This window comes from Microtus oregoni, unplaced genomic scaffold (assembly GCF_018167655.1).
Source record: "Microtus oregoni isolate MIOR12 unplaced genomic scaffold, Mior012 000008F_ref0000371, whole genome shotgun sequence".
In the NCBI taxonomy this organism is placed as follows: domain Eukaryota; kingdom Metazoa; phylum Chordata; class Mammalia; order Rodentia; family Cricetidae; genus Microtus; species Microtus oregoni.
Genome location: NW_024543067.1, coordinates 7045375 through 7061458, shown reverse-complemented (window position 1 = coordinate 7061458; position 16084 = coordinate 7045375). Strand labels below are relative to the sequence as shown.

Genomic DNA, 16084 nt, shown 5'->3' with positions numbered 1-16084 from the left:
TCCCACTACCACCTGTTGGGGCACAGACAGCTGTGATCCTCTTCCACACTGTCTAAAGGTCAGAGAGTCTGAGCTTATGTTTGCTCTCTCGAGGTTGTTGACAACAGGTGTTGACAAATGAGAGATTCTGACTGGTCCAGGGTGTGGTTAATTAGGATTGTGAATGTTGAAGTAGATCTGCTCAAACTGGACCAAAGGTTGGAGAATTCAAATCTATTCCTTGTATCGTGCTAATGAAATCTGTTGCTTCCCCCCCCCCGCCCCTTTTGTTTTGTTTCTTGGGTTTTTTTTTTAAAGATTTATTTTGTGCAGCTGAGCAGAAAGTACAATGAAAAGGGAAACTTGCCAATTAAGCCATTCCCACATCCCAAAGTCTCCAGGTGTCAATATGAGTGAGAACTAATGGTGCCTCCTTACGGTGAGTTATAGAACTGCACAAACCAACCTTTGGTTCAAAAGGGAGAAGTGGCTAGCTTATTTATTTATTTATTTATTTATTTGTTGGTTTTCAAGACAGGGTTTCAATGTTTAGTCCTGGCTGTCCTGGAACTCGCTCTGTAGACCAGGCTGGTCTCAAATTCAGAGATCCACCTGCCTCTGCCTCCCGAGTGCTGGGATTAAAGGCATGAGCCACCACCATGCCCTTTAGGCTTAGGGATTTTCAGTACATTCTCCCAGAGTTTAGCGCGCACACATTGACCTATGCACAAGTTCTTACGCCTATAGTGCAAGGGACCAAGAGAGCAGAGGCCTGGGGCTTGGAATGCGGCAGCACACAGCCTGGATAACAAGATGGAGCAGACTGGCAGGTCAGAGGGAATGAATAAAGTCCAAGTCTGTGCAGCTGGATGTACTTTTTTTTCTCTGAACCTGTGTGAAAGGTTCAGAGTTCAGGGATCTGTGTACAGAAAGCTGCAGGTCCTGTGTGAAGACGGAGCCAAGAGCCCTGGGCAGAGAACTGAGAAGATGCAGACCCGAAGCAGTCCCTTTACTTTCTGCAGCCCTTCATGGACATGCCTGCCCCGAACAGCCAGGGATGCCAACAGACTGAACGAAGGAAGCAGCGGGACAAGGAGCCATTTAGATACTCCAGTGGCCTTTGGGCTTGGCTGCACACTGGGAAAAGGTGCTTGTGACTGGACCGTACCGTCCTCTCCTGTGATCTGAAATGAACCCAGCATACATCAGTTTTTCAAGTCACTCAGATGAGTGTTTTCAGTCAGTTTTTGCTTTGTCTTTGAGATGGGGTCTGCTGTGGCTTGCACGTGAAATGTCCCCATAGCCTCACGTGTTTGAACCCATTAACCACAGCTGTTGGTGCCCTTCAAGAAGGTTGTGAAGGCTTTAGAACGAACAGGGAGCCTAGCTGGAGGACGTACTTCAGTTGAGGATCGGTTTCCTGTAATCCGCTTTCACTACTGCAGAGTGAGAGAGCAGCCTCAGACACATTGATCCGAGACCACGAGGGAGCTAACTAGGAATCTTGCATGGGGGCGGGAGATGTTGAGGCTTTTTCTCACTCCGCTTTGGAGATCTTTTTAGCCGGGCCTTCCACCTTCCTGTGTGAGGGCCCTTAGCTAGTGGTGGACCTTCCAGGTCGGGCATTTGACTGGATGGTGACTACCGATCCATGGCAGCCCAGAAAGAGTAAAACCACATGATGCCAGCACCAAGATCATGAAGAGGGCCACAGTGCTTCCCAGAAGGGACGCCCACAGCAGGCAGATGTCCCCCTGCTTCTGAGGTACCAGAAGCCATCTGTTCAAAGAGCAATCGTCTCAGCTTTTTGTGTGGCCATGACTTAAAGTGTCCACTAGAGGGCAGGAGACTTACATTTAAGTTGTACTTTTCCTTCCGCGGGACAAAGACTTGGATACAATCACCAGAATTATAAATAGTAATTATGGCAGCTCACAGCCAACTGCAATTCTAGTTCCGGGGGTCCTAGCACCCTCTTCTGGATGCTGTGGGCACCAAGCACACAAGCAGTGCACAAACATATGTGTGGGCAAAACACCCATACACATAAAATAGTTTTGTTAGTTTATAAAATGAACCACACACACACACACACACACACACACACGCATGCATACACACAGCACGGTATTCAGAATAGCCAGAAGAATACCCATTGGATGATACGAAACTCTTGGCACAGCTTGATCATCATAGTCCTTGAGAGGCTGAGGCAGAAAGATCACAGCAGTTCTGAGTCCAGCCTGGGCTACGAAGTGAAGTCCTTTCTCACAGAGGAAAGTGTGATATCTGTGCCATGAAGTGTTACTCAACAGGAAAAAGCAGCGAAATAGGGGCACATGCAGTGACCCACGTGATCCTCAGTAACACCGTGCTAAGTGGGAGGACCGGACACAAAGGTCACAGATGATGTAACTGTGTTTATGAGCTGCATCCAGAACAGAAACACCCACAACGGCTTCAAGCGATTGGTGATTGCCATGGATGGGGAGCAGAGAAAAGGAGACAGGGACTTCATAATGGGTCTGTTTGGGGTGATGAAAAGGTTTGGGAATGCAGAGGCTGTAGCTGGCTAACACAGGGAACAAACTAGATGCTGAGAACCTGCTTGAAAATGGTGCGTAGTTGTGTCTCTACAAAAAGACACATGATAAAAGAAATTTAACAATAAAATTCACCTTCACCTTAAGACCTGAAATTGTTCTGCTTTCATAAATAATGAATCCAACTTGCAAAGACTTCTTTACCACTTTGGCTATGATCTTACCAGTCATCAACATGTTATCATTTGTTGAAAAGATAATGAAGACCAAAACCTCTCCAAACAGACACAGATATTCATCTCAGCACTGACAAGGTCTCTCTGAACATTATAATAATTTCCTGCGATAAAAGGTGTCCCTAAAGACCTGAATTATGTACCATAGTTTTTTTTATTTGTTTTCTTTGGGTTTTGTTTTGTTTTTATATCAAGACAGGGTTTCTTTGTATAGCCTTGGCTGTCCTAGAATTCACTGTGTAGACCAGGCTGACCCTAGGCTCATCCACCTATTTCTGCCTCCCAAGTGCTGGGATTAAAGGCATATGCCACTACACCAGCTTCTGTGAAACTTTTTGAAAACTACATTTCCCAGACTTCCTTGCCACTAAGCTACTGGACACCTACTTTGACAATAAAACGCACTTTCAGGCTGGAGAGATGGCTCAGTGGTTAAGAGCACTACCTGCTCTTCCAAAGGTCCTGAGTTCAATTTCCAGCAACCACATGGTGGCTCACAACCATCTGTAATGAGGTCTGGTGCCCTCTTCTGGCCTGTAGACATATACACAGACAGAATATTGTATGTATAATAAATAAATAAATAAATGATTTTTTAAAAAAATAAATAAATAAAACGCACTTTGATAAAATTTTGTGGGCAGAAAGACAGGATACAGGTACCTGCTTTGTGGGTGTGGCTCATGGCAAAGATAACATATGGTTAATGGGTTAGGAGTTACCCTGGAAGTCTCTTGTTTTTGTTTTTCGAGACAGGGTTTCTCTGTAGTTTTGCAGTCTGTCCTGGAACTAGCTCTTGTAGACCAGGCTAGCCTCAAACTCACAAAGATCCATCCTCCCCCCCTCCACCCCCTGAAAGTTTATTAATTTAGAAATGGCTTCTCTGTTCAGTGCTCTGCTCGACAATAACAGCATTTTTATCGGAATGTTCTAATTATCCTAGAACCTCAGTGCTCAGGAAATCTACCCTTCTTGCTTGCCAGACAACAGATGTTCTTCCTCTTTGGGGATTGCCTTTCCCTCGGGCACAGAGCAGTGAGGCAGCCCACCCAGAGGAACCTTGCTGAGAGTAGGGAAGATGAGCTACAAGCCCACCTTACCTGGTTTAACCCGCAGTCTTAATCCTCACATTCGATATTATCTAGAAACTGAGAAGTGAAGTTAGCAAGGAAAGAGATGTGTGTGCCACAGAGTCAGAGGTAAGGAATGTTCTGGAACACAGAGACTAGCACCGCTACCAAAGTTCTCAGGAGAAGAAACCACCAGGGCCATTCCATAAAACGAGAGAAGATCGAAGTAAGAGAAAGGTCCTCTTTGTTCCCCCATGCTCCTAGAAGATGATACAATGTGTGTGGGTGGCGACAGCAAGTGAATGAGCTGTTTGGGACTGGTGGCCCCTGACCCAAGTCTGTGACTCTTGATCTTGGGTGGATTTGTATGTAACCCATTAAAGAAATCTTTAGAACTTGGAGTAGGTTGCCAGGGACAGTGGTTATGAGTGAGACAAACACAGGCAAGACATCACCTCAGTAGCCAGCGCAGGACTTGGATGCCAGTTTCAGTGCCCTGGGAAGCTGGGGGAGGGGGGAATTCTAAAACAGTTCTGTGTGCTTTGTGCTTTCTAGGAACACCGTGCTGTTTGAGGAGAATGATTGAGAGAGAGTGGGAGAGAAAGCAAAGAGCCTAGCCAAGAAGCTGGTCCAGGGGTCTTGGAAAGAAACGCTGTCTCGGGCACAAGCAGGGAAAGACTGGGCTCGTGGTAGAAGTGGGTGGGTTAAACATGTCCTCCGGAGAGGCTGGGGCTGTAGATTGGTTGGGAGAGAACTTACCTAGCACGCACCTAACCCTGGACTCTTCTCTCCAGCATCATATAAACCAGGCATGGTGGTACAAACCTAGCACATAGGCCAAAGCAGAAAGATCAGAAGTTCAAAGTCATTCTTGTCTACATAGAAGTTCAAGGCCAGTCAGGGCTACATGAAAATCTTTCTTAAATAAATAAATAATAAAGTTATCTTTTAGAGACAGACTCTTCATGTAAAAGATGAAAGAAGATAAAGTCTTTGTTTCTCTCGGTGGTTGACTTTTTGTTTGTTTGTTTTGTTTTGTTCTTTTTTGGTGCATTGTCCAGGAATGGAACCCAGGTAAACTGCTCGGATCTCACCGTGTTCTTATAAGAAATGAAATTTGATCTGTATATTTTCCTTCCTCAGAAAGTTAGATGACTAGATATCACAAACAGAATTCCAATCCAGAATTTCCAAAAGAATTGAATGCAGGAACTCAAATAAATGCCTGTGTAGCATTGGTTATAGATTATCGTTCGCAATACTCAAAAAATGGTAACAAGTCGATGTCTGTCACTTTGTGAGTGGATACATGCAATACTGTGTGCCCACACAATGGATTATTATTCTGTTTTTTAAAAGCTGTGATTCTGTGAAGACATTTAACACCTTTGAAATATACATGTCCTGGCTAGTTTTATGTCAACTTGACACAGCTAGAGTCATCTGAGGGGAGGGAGTCTTAATCAAGAAGATGCTGCCATAGGATCTGACGATAGAGCATTTTCTTAATAGTGATTGGTTGGAGAGGGCCCAGCCCACGGTGGGTGGTGCCATCCCTGGGCTGGTGGTCCTAGGTTCTGTAAAAAAGCAGGCTGAGCAAGCCATGGAGAGCAAGTCAGTAAGCAGCAGCATCCCTCCATGGCCTCTGCATCAGCTCCTGCCTCCAGGTTCCTGTCCTGTTTGAGCTCCTGTCCTGACTTCCTTCAGTGGTGTGGAAGAACAAGCCCAATAAACCCAGTCCTCACCAAGTTGCTCTTGGTCATGGTGTTTCACTGCAGCAATAGAAATTCTACGTCTTGCACAAGCAACAGGAAGTGATCTGAGACATTGGATGTGACTTCAGCATATATGATCCCTCAAATTTCACCTCCACAGTGGTACACTTCCTCCAGCACAGCCACACCCACTCCAACAAAACCACACCTCTTAACAGTGCCACTCCCTTTGAGGGGCATTTTCTTTCAAACCACTACACCCACCTTTGGTTCCTAGCGCTCTCTGCTTCCTGGTGTGCCTTAGGTGAACAATGTTATGGAACTGTTATGGTCTACCTGACATGGACTAAATCGTGTCCACTCAACCCCAGTTCACTTGCTGAAATCCTAAATCTGGAGCCCACACTGTGCTCTACTTGGAAGTAGGTTTATTGCCAACTTAATTAGTTAAATTAAAATGAAGTTATTAGGTTAAGCCCTACTCCAGTGACTGCCGTCCTTTTAGAAGAGGGAGACGTCGACAGAGGCTTACATGAGACCATCCCAAGGAGACAAAGGGGAAACAATTCCTTCATAAGATAAAGATCACCAAGTAAGGAGAGTGAGCCTACAGAAGCCAGGCAAGGTGTGTAGAACAGGCTGTCCCACACAGTCCCCAGAAGTACTGTCTCTGCTCACTCACACTTGATCTTGGACCCTTAGTCAAACAAACAGAACCATGTCTGTTGTGTAAATCACCCAATCTGTGGCCTTTGTTACAGCAGCCCCAGTGAACTAATTACACTCCCCACTGAAGATTTACCCTCCCCCACCTCCTCACCCATTGCTTTGCAAGAGTACTGGGCAGGTGGCCAGCAGTAAGGACTGCGTTAGAAGAAAAAGGACTTGAGCAAATGGAGCAAAAACAGGTCAAGACTAGCCTAAGAAGAGGCAGTATCTGCCAGTCAAAGAAATGACAGGGCTGGCAAACAGGGGGTGAGGGTCCCCATTGCTGTGGGCAAGATAAACACCCACTTACTGTTTAGTTGGAAAAGGCCAAGACCACAGAGGCTGCTCAAATGTCAAAGAGGTGGGGCTGGCAGGAAGCCAGCGCTCCCCAGGGCTCTGTCCCGATGGCAGACTTTGTGGCGGGACTTTTACCTGGGAGGTGTGTTGGGGGCTTCATGGAGACCCTAGGGTGCTCTGGTATACACCCTGAGTCCCAGCTCTTAAGGCTGCTGAAGGCGTTTCTCTTTGTGACGGTTGCTCATTAAACCAGCAGGTTTTGGTGACCTGCTAAGTTAAGTTCAAACCCTGTGCTGAACCTGCAGCGCCTGGCACTCTTCAGCCCAGCAGCTCAGCTCTGCCAAGAAACTGGGATCTCATTGTAGCTCTTGGAACCGCATTCTAAACTTGACCATCGCCTGGCGCAGCAGCTGGAATAGAAGCTCTTGGGGCTGTCGGAGAGAACCCGGGAGCTATGCTTGGCCTTTCCCTCCGGCTCCCTCCGACCTCCTCCCACCCCGCTTCCTCACTCTCTACTCTCACCTCATTCTCTCCACTCCTAACCCCTCACTCTTGCCTTCTCCCCCTACTCAGCCCCACCCCAAACCTTCCTCTTCAGTTGAGAACTAACCTTGGCTGCTTCTCATTCCTCCTCTTCCCACCTCCCCATTCTGCTCCCTTCAGTTTCTCCTTCCCTTTCTCCTTACTTTTCCAGCTTCTCTCCCCACTCCCTGTTCCCCTTCTCTCTTTCTTTCTCTCCTCCACCTACCCTTCCCCACCCCCTACCTTCCCTCTGCCTCAGCCCTCAGTGTTTGCTTTTCTCCCGGATACGGATGAAAGGGTTGGCCTGCCCGTGCCCTGCCCTATCCAACTTCTTGGAACTGGAGACCTGCTTAATGGCTGAGGGTTCCCGGACGCAGGCATCGGGTCAAGGGCCTCCTATCAACGTCCAGTTCCTCCGCGCCCAGTATGAAGGTCTGAAAAGACAGCAGAGAACCCAAGCCCACCTGATGGTATTTCCTAAAGGTAGGGCTGGGCAAATTCTGGAGGGAAGGGCCTTTCTGTAGTTGGAACAGGTGACTTAAAGTCCACAGTGGGCAGGACCGTGGCTGGGACAGTCTCCTGAAGAGGAAGAAAAGAGCCGCGGCTGACCCAGTCAGAACTGAACCAGGGAGGCTAGATCAGGGTGGCTCTGCCTAGTCTGTCCCTTAGCCAAAGAAACAGAGACTTCTGCCAGGTATTTGGCCAATGGCCAGTGTTCCTGGTCTCTGTGCCTATTTCTCCTAGTTCTGATCTGGCTAGACTGGTTAGGTGAGCCAGCTTGGCCCCCTGCTAGGCTAAGTGGAATGATGGAGGCTCAACCTCTTGATCCACATGCAAACCAGAAAGGTTTTGGAGAAGAAAGATGGCTGCTTCCATTGTTCTGGGAACTGGCTGGGTCAGAACTCAGGGATGGTGAGACAAGTTCTATAGTCCGCAGTGATAGGTATCACACGAAAGAATGGAGTGATTATGTACATGGCCTTGGAACAAAGCCAGAATTTAACGTTCCCATCCCCCTACAGACCAGATCAAACCAAAGATAATGCATGACGGAGAATGGAAAGATGGCTCAGTGGTTAAGAGCACATGTTGCTCTTGCAGAGGCCCTGGGGTCCATTAGTGCATCAACATGGTGGCTCACAACTATCTGTCACAACCGTCTGTTCCAGGGGATGTAAACGCCTGTTCCGCTCTCCAGAGGCACCAGGTGTGCATGTGGAGCACACACATGCAGGCAAAACACTTAAACACATCAAATAAAATTCATCTTTAAAGGGCTTTTTATAAAGAAAGGGAAAACATAGTGTGAAACTTCTGTGTTGCTGAATATTCTCTTTAACTTGAAGACTGAAGACAGAGCCTATTCTAAAGTATTTGTGTGCAGGGGCTGCAGCCGAAGGTTCCACTATCCGGCTAGGGGCTATGGGCATCTCCTCTCTCCCTCTGGACCCTCCCTTCCCTCTCTTCTTGTGTGTGTATGGTGTATGTGTGCATGATATGTGTGTGGTGTGTGTGTGTATGTATGTGGGGGGGTGCAAGTATCTGTGTCTGTATGGTGTGTGTGTATGTATGTGTGTGGTGTGTTTTGTGTATGTGAATGTGTGTATGTGTGTTTTCTCTTTCTCTTTGTCCTGAAGTAAAGAGGCCCTACTATGAATATCTGCCTGTCCGCCCGGCAGCCATCCCACTTCCAGGGCCCTCCCCAGGCAGATAAAAGAGGATTCTGTTTTTCCGTCCCTCCCCGTCTTTCCTTATCCTCTAATTCCTGCAGAGCATCTGAGTACCATGAAGGCTGGTGTGCCTGCCATGCTGAAAGCTAGTGCAATTCTAAGTGTGAGCAGATCACCGTCCTAAGTGTGAGCACATCATCCTCCTCCCTGAGGTCACATGTAAGGCTGCACCTGTTCGCAGAAACGGCTGCATCTGCTCTTCTACTTCTTCCAATTCCTTCCTTCCTCCTTCCTCCTTCCTTCCTTCCTTTCTTTTCTTTTTTCTTTTCCAGACAGGGTTTCTCTGTGTAGCTTTGGAGCCTGCCCTTGAACTCGCTCTGTAGACCAGGCTGGCCTCAAACTCACAGAGATCCGCCTGCCTCTGCCTCCTGAGTGCTGGGATTAAAGGCGTGCTCCGCCTTCACCAGGCTGTTCTTTGATTCTTTCGGATTTATTAAACTGGGGCTCAGAGGGGCGTCTTGATGACATTGTTACCCCAGTAGTACCATCTCTTCACCGTACTTTGTTAGCAATGAGACCGAGCCCATTCAGAGAAGAAACAGACACTTCTCAGAAGTGTTCATGGACTCTCTCCTGCTTCAGGTGATAAAATCATTATTAGAAGTGTAGGACACAGACCCCATAAGCTAAGAACAATATTCTCTTGTGATGTGTGTATGAATTCAAATGGGAGTATGCTAATCAGCTATTCATCGTGTGAAAAAACATCAGACAGAATAAACTAAAAGGAGGTCTGTTTTAATTCGTGGTTCTGGAGGTTTCATCCCAGGGCCACTTGGTCGTGTCGTTTTTAGATCTTTGTCAGCACAGTACACTATGATAGGAGCAGTGGTGGTGGGCAGTGCTCTCCTGGTGGTGGCCAGGAAACAAAAGGAGGAGAAAATATTGGTATCCTCATACCCTGAAGAGCATGCCCCTGTGATCCTACTTCACTTGAGCAGACACCTGGCAAAGCCTTCACAATCTCCTAATGACACCGTAAGCTGGGGACCGAGCCTATGACCTGGACTTTTGGTACATTAAAGATCAAAATCACAGCAATAAATGTGTGTGCCTGTTCCTGTGTATTTGTGTGTGTGGTGTGCATTTGTGTGGTGTGTGTGAATGTGGTGTTTTGTGTGTGTGTATGTGATTTTGTGTGTGTGGTGTTTTGTGTGTGTGTGCATATAAGTGTTTTTTTGTGTGTTTGTGTGGTCTGTATGTGGTGTTTTGTGTGTGTTTGTGTGGTGTGTGTATATGTGGTGTTTTGTGTGTGGTGTGTATGTATTTGTGTGTGTGTTTGTGTGGTGTGTGTGTGTGGTGTTTTGTGTGTGTGTGTGTGATTTTTTTTTTGTCCTTGTCATCCTTAAATACTAATCCTCACTTCTTCCCAGGTTCAAACACTCTCTCTCACTGAGGTTTTTACTTTCATTTATGCTTGCGTTTTCCCATAAAATTGGTTAGTAACTGAATTATTTTTATTGAAAAAAATGTTTTTCATATAATATATTCTGATCATGCCTTTTCCCTCCCTCAGCTCCTCCAAGGTCCTCCTATCCCCCCCCACACACATAATGCTAAGCCCTTTCTTTTTCTCTCTCTTTAAAAAACAACAAGAAAGGGCTGGAGAGATGGCTCAGAGGTTAAGAGCACTGACTGCTCTTCCTGAGGTCCCGAGTTCAATTCCCAGCAACCACATGGTGGCTCACAACCATCTATAATGAGATCTGGTACCGTCTTCGGGCCTGCAGACATATAGACAGACAGAACACTGTATATATAATAAATAAATAAATCTTTAAAAAAATAACAAGAAAATACACATACAAACACACAAAATCAGAAACCAGAATAAATAAACAAAAGACCAGAAAGACAAAAAAAAAATGCCCCCAAAAGTCCACATAATTACCACTGAGTTAGTTTTGTGTTGGCCATTTGCTCCTGGGCATGGGGCCTTCCCTGAAGTGTGGTTACTAGACCCAAAGATATTCCATTGGGGAAGACTAATTTTCCCTATGCAGGTGGGTTAGGAGTCAGAGCCCATATCTACCTCCTTCTCTCAGTGCTGGGACCCTCTCTGGCTTGACCCTGTGCAGGCCTGTGCGTGTGGCCACAGTCTCTGTGAGTTCACGTATGCTGCGTCTGGATGACGCTGTCTCCTGGGAGCCACCCATCTTCACTGGCTCTCACAGTCTTCCTGACTCTTCTTCCACTCAGCTCCCTAGTCTTTTTTTTTTTTAATATTTATTTATTATGTATACCATATTCTGTCTGTGTGTATGCCTGCAGGCCAGAAGAGGGCACCAGATATCATTACAGATGGTTGTGAGCCACCATGTGGTTGCTGGGAATTGAACTCAGGACCTTTGGAAGAGCAGGCAATGCTCTTAACCTCTGAGCCATCTCTCCAGCTCAGCTCCCTAGTCTTGAAAGGGCTCTATGAAGACATCCCATTTAAGAACAAGTGCCAAAATCTCTCACTATAGACTATAGACCCATCTATAAAGTTGTGAGTATATTCTCACTGCTATATTCATGGAACCTCAAATAAACAAGGCCTTGGATATAGTATTTGATAAATATTTGTTGAATATGAATAATTGTAATCATATGTTGGGGAAGAATGCATGTGTGTGAGAAAGAATACACACAGGTCGGGTCATGTATGTTTGCATGTGTGGACACACATGTGCAATGTTCTGCTATCTGACTCCCTTGGCATTCAAGATCCCCCTTCCTTTAATCTGAAACCTATGGGTTTCTCTCAAAGGAAGCTACCCAGAGACCTCCCAACGGTGACACTGCTGTGTCTTCTCTCCTTAGAAGGGAACATGCTTACGCCAGCTGAATCGATGACCAGTGCCGTTTGGATTAACAAGGAGAGAAAGAGTTCCCTGTCCCCAGATGAGACTGACTCTGAGGTTGAGGGGATGCTGGAGGATGTGGACAGGAGCTACCATCAGGCTCCCGAGACTCCATGGCACACCTACCTAGAGATGCATCGCTTGGTCCAAACTCTCCATCTGGAAACCAGCCACCAAGAGAACCCCAAGGGTTACCCTGTGGAGTCAGAACCAAGGCTGTCTCCAGAGGGAGACCCTAATGTGCTAGAAAACCATCAGAAGAGTCAGCCAGAAACTGAAATCGCAGAGGCGGCCCAGTGTCAAAGTCAGGAGGGCCGTGGCCCACTACAGGCAGCAGGCTCTGGTTTGCAAGCCGGGATCCAGTGTCTTTCTTCCGCAAAGAACCTACACAGGTCTGGAAGGCTGACTCATTACCCATTTCCCCAGAGGAAACTTCCCAGGATCTCCCAAGCTGCCCGGAAGCTGGGCTTATACGGCCCACCCTGAAGCTTTGCACTCAGCAGGACGTCTCATCCTTATGCCATCAGTCAGCCCCATCAAGGAATGGCCCAGCACAACCAGACAGAGCCTTGAACAATGAGCCACAATGGCACACCCCAGCTGTTGGAATCCCAAGAACTGAACTTCTGCACGGGAAATGGTCTTTCCCTTCAGCGGTCCGGAGACTGCCCACCCGACTGCTTATGTCAAGATGAGCGTGTTCTCTCATCCACGCGGCCCCATTTTAGTCGTATAGAAAAGCATCCCCAATCGTCCTAAATGGTTTCCCATGGCTGGGACCAGTAGAACATTTGTTCCCAGAAAGAAAGCAGGAACCTTAGTCAGAGGGATAGTTCTACAATGTCTGGGGGGTCGGTGGATATAGGAGATCTTTTTTTTTCCCAATATTTTCTGATTCTTTGTATATTCTGGGAAGATCTTTGAGAATTTAGAATCTTTTTTCCCCTGGCTGCTCTGTCTGGGGATTTAGAGACAATTCAGTTAGTAGCAGTGCTCACACTTTTTCATCGTAAGCCTCCCAGACTGTGGTCAGCCCTGGTGGCAGATCCTTCCCATCTACCGTCCTGTGCATTCAGGGAGTCCTTGGGGAAGGATGGTTCCTCTCACCCGTCACGGAGGTGGTATAGCCCAGCTTCATCACAAATCTGTTTCCTGTCAGCCTTCTCTTCTACCCCCCCCCCCCATTCTTCCTACCCTTGTGTTCTCTTCTGTCTGTTAACTTCATATTAAAATCCACCAACCCCTAGCCAGGTGCGATGGTTAATGTGTGCAGTTCCAGGAGGTGGAGGCGGAGTCAAGATGATGAGGAGTCATGCCTGTGTTATAGGAAATCCTCCAACCAGAGAGCAAAGAAAACAAAATAACTGCCCTTGTGGAAAACGTGTAGTAATCAGAGCCAAAGGGAGGAATGCAAAGATCCTCCCGCTTGGAAGACAGGAATCTCCACAAATCGTATCCTTCGTAGCCTATTGACTCACTCAGGTCCCTCCAGACAGGCCTAGCATCCTTCGGAATAAGGAGTCTATTAGAAGAGCTATTAACCCAAATGTCATGGGCAGACAGGCAGGCAGGCAGGCAGGCAGACAGACAGTAAAGGCAGGGCTCTGAAGGGAGTGCAGGCTCACAAGTTAGGGCTGATATCTTACAGGTCTCAGAGGAAGGGGCAGAGTTTACATGGTCAGTCTGTCTCTGAGATTTGCGGGTTGTGGAGCTTGGGGGTATTCTGGAGTAGGAATGTGGGATTCTGATGATTTGGGGGGCTGGAAGGGAAGGACACATCTAATTGAGGTGCACCCATTACACAGGCGTGGGATGTGTCACCATGGGTAGCCCACTGGTGCCCCAGAAACTGACAACCTAGTCCCAAAACTTCCCAGGTGAGAGGAGAATGACAGCTGTCATTTCCTGGAACCCAGGCACCTGGGGAGATGGTTTACAGACTCATGGGCTCTGGGTGGGGCGTCTGTCTCCCAGTAGCATCAGGAACCGCAGAGCCCACCGTGGAGGTAAGGGAGCTGCAGGTGGGCATAGCTTGGGCAGTGCCTGGTCTGACATGTGTGTTTGCTGGCGTCTCACACAGGTTCTCAGCCTGAGAAGGGCTTGTCAGTGATTGCCAGACTTTGAGGGGAAAAGCTGCAGTGGGCAAGGGTGGCCTGATCAGCCCCACCCCAGAGTCTGGCTCCCTGGTATCAAATATGCGCTTTTAAACAAAGCAAAGTCTGAGTCCTTGTGGGGGGGGGAGCGGGGGTGTGGAGGGGGGAATTATTTTTCCTGGTCAATGTTTAGTGTTGGCACCTAAGGCAACTCACCCCGTCCCGTATCAGATTCTCTCTCTATGCACATGCTCCCGGGGCCCCTGAAATCCATTTCATTCTAGGGAGTCACTGTTATTCCTTTGGTGAACAATAAATAAGAGACTGTTGTTGTTGTTTTAATACTCTAATAAAAATCAAGAATACATTCTGGAAAAAAGCAGACAATCTTTTGGCCTTTTATTTATTTAATCCTTGCTTCTCAATTCACATGTAATTGTTTTTCTGATCCTGATATTGTGTGTGTTCGTGCACACATGTGTACACATGTGTGTGGAAACCAGAGGTCAGCTTCAGATATCATTCGTCAAGATCGGCCCCCGTTGGTGTTTTGGCAGCTTTGCCATTGTGATTTTGTGTACATAAGAGTGCACTGTGGTGTGCTTGGCAGATGTGCACCTGCGCATGTGCACTGATTGATGCAAGAAAAAAAAATCCAATCAGGTCTGGTAAAGCGTAACTATAATCCCAGAACTCCAGAGGTGGAGGGAGGAGAATCAGTAGTTCAAGGCTAGCCTAAGCTACCTTGTGAGTTTGAGGCCAACCTAGTCTACATGAGACCAAACAGGGCTAGAGATATGTCTCGGTGAAGGTGCTTGCTGTGCTTACTTGAGGACCAGCGTTTAGTCTCTCAGAACTCAAAGGGAGAAACAATGAAAAATTATGTGCAGCAGCAGTAAGTAAATATGTAGCCGCGGCTGTTCGAGAACTAACTGTATAGACCAGGCTGGCTTCAAGCTTAGAGCAACGTTCCCGCCTCAGCCTCCCCAGGGCTGGGATCGCAAGGGCGTCACCGTGCGTGCCACCGTGCCTGGCTACCCTCCACATTAATTTAAACTGTTTCTTCCTGACCCTTTCCATCTGCTTAGTCCAATATCGTCATAATTGGAAAATCTCAGAAATATAAGATATTTGTTATTTATTTTTGAGAAAGGTTCTCACTGTGTGGCCCTGGCTTGCCTGGAACTCACTATGCAGACCAGGCTGACCTTAAACTCACAGAGATTGTCCTGCATCTGCCCTGCTGGGATTAAAGGTGTGGACCATCACGTGCAGTACCGGCACTTCTGAACATTTTTTTTTTTAAGTAGAATATACAAATTCACACAGCTAACTAGAGGCCAAAGAAAAACACAGAATGCTTTGCAAACACTCCTTCCTTCGGTCCAGCCTTTGAAGCATAGATACACCCTCTCTGTTCTCCCCAAATACCCATTCTGCCCACCTTGCTTTCAGTGTTCTTTCTATATATCCTTAAGTTCCTGGATATTTTCCAGTTGCTTTGCAGGTGTTTCCCCACAGCCAATGAGCAGAATTCCTCAATAGAACATTCAAGGAAGGAACTGAGCCCGTCATTTTGTACTTGGTATTAGGTCTATAGTCATCAGATGGAGTTTTCCCTGGAACTTCCATCCAGAAAGATGCTTCATCCACTGGGTGCAATTCACCCTTTCATCTCACCTCTACCTGTATCCTGACGACTACATTACCTGGCTATGTTTGGATCCCACCCCCTGAATACCCTAAACCCAGGTTCATAATCAAGGCCCAGTAGCTTGCCAAACGCCTCAACCTCAGCTGAGAAACTAGAGAAGGAAAATGCTGGTCATGGAAAAAACTGTGGCTTCTGCCACTTTAACCTCCAGATTAGAGGACATTTCTAACCCTTTTTATTTTTGTTGAAAGACCCTGCCTGCCTGGATAGGCTTGACTTGATCCAAGATGTATTTTGTGTTCTTGTTTTTTTTTTTTTTTAAGACAAGATCTCAGGTAACCTGGGCTGACCTTGAACTCGCTATCAATCGAAGGATGACCTTGAACTTCTGATCTTCCTGTCTCTACAGTCTGGGTACTGGGGCAACAGGCACGTGACACCACACTTGTCTGATTCAGTGCTGGAGGTGGAGCCAGGACTCCAAGGTTGATGACATCTCTATGAGACCGAGCATAGCCCTTGTCAGGACCTCCACGGACCCTCTCCTTTGGGTTCCACCGTCATTCAACTTGACTTTCTTGGGGAGGGGGGTCATTTATGGAAGACAGCCTCAAATTTATTCATTTATTCATTATCTCTCCATAGAGAATGGGCTCCACAAAGTCAGTTCATGCATTAGGGTTAGATCCTG

At 47.0% G+C, this 16084-nt stretch overlaps 1 protein-coding gene across 1 annotated transcript; it reads left to right on the top strand.

Annotated features, from left to right (window-relative positions):
* The first annotated feature begins 6817 nt into the window (after nt 1-6817).
* Nucleotides 6818-13874, top strand: CUNH9orf152 (chromosome unknown C9orf152 homolog). The gene is made up of 2 exons (XM_041657340.1): nt 6818-7553; nt 11606-13874. The coding sequence occupies exons 1-2, from the start codon at nt 7361-7363 to the stop codon at nt 12130-12132; spliced, it is 720 nt and encodes a 239-aa protein (XP_041513274.1). The 5' UTR covers nt 6818-7360; the 3' UTR covers nt 12133-13874.
* The last annotated feature ends 2210 nt before the right edge of the window (nt 13875-16084 follow it).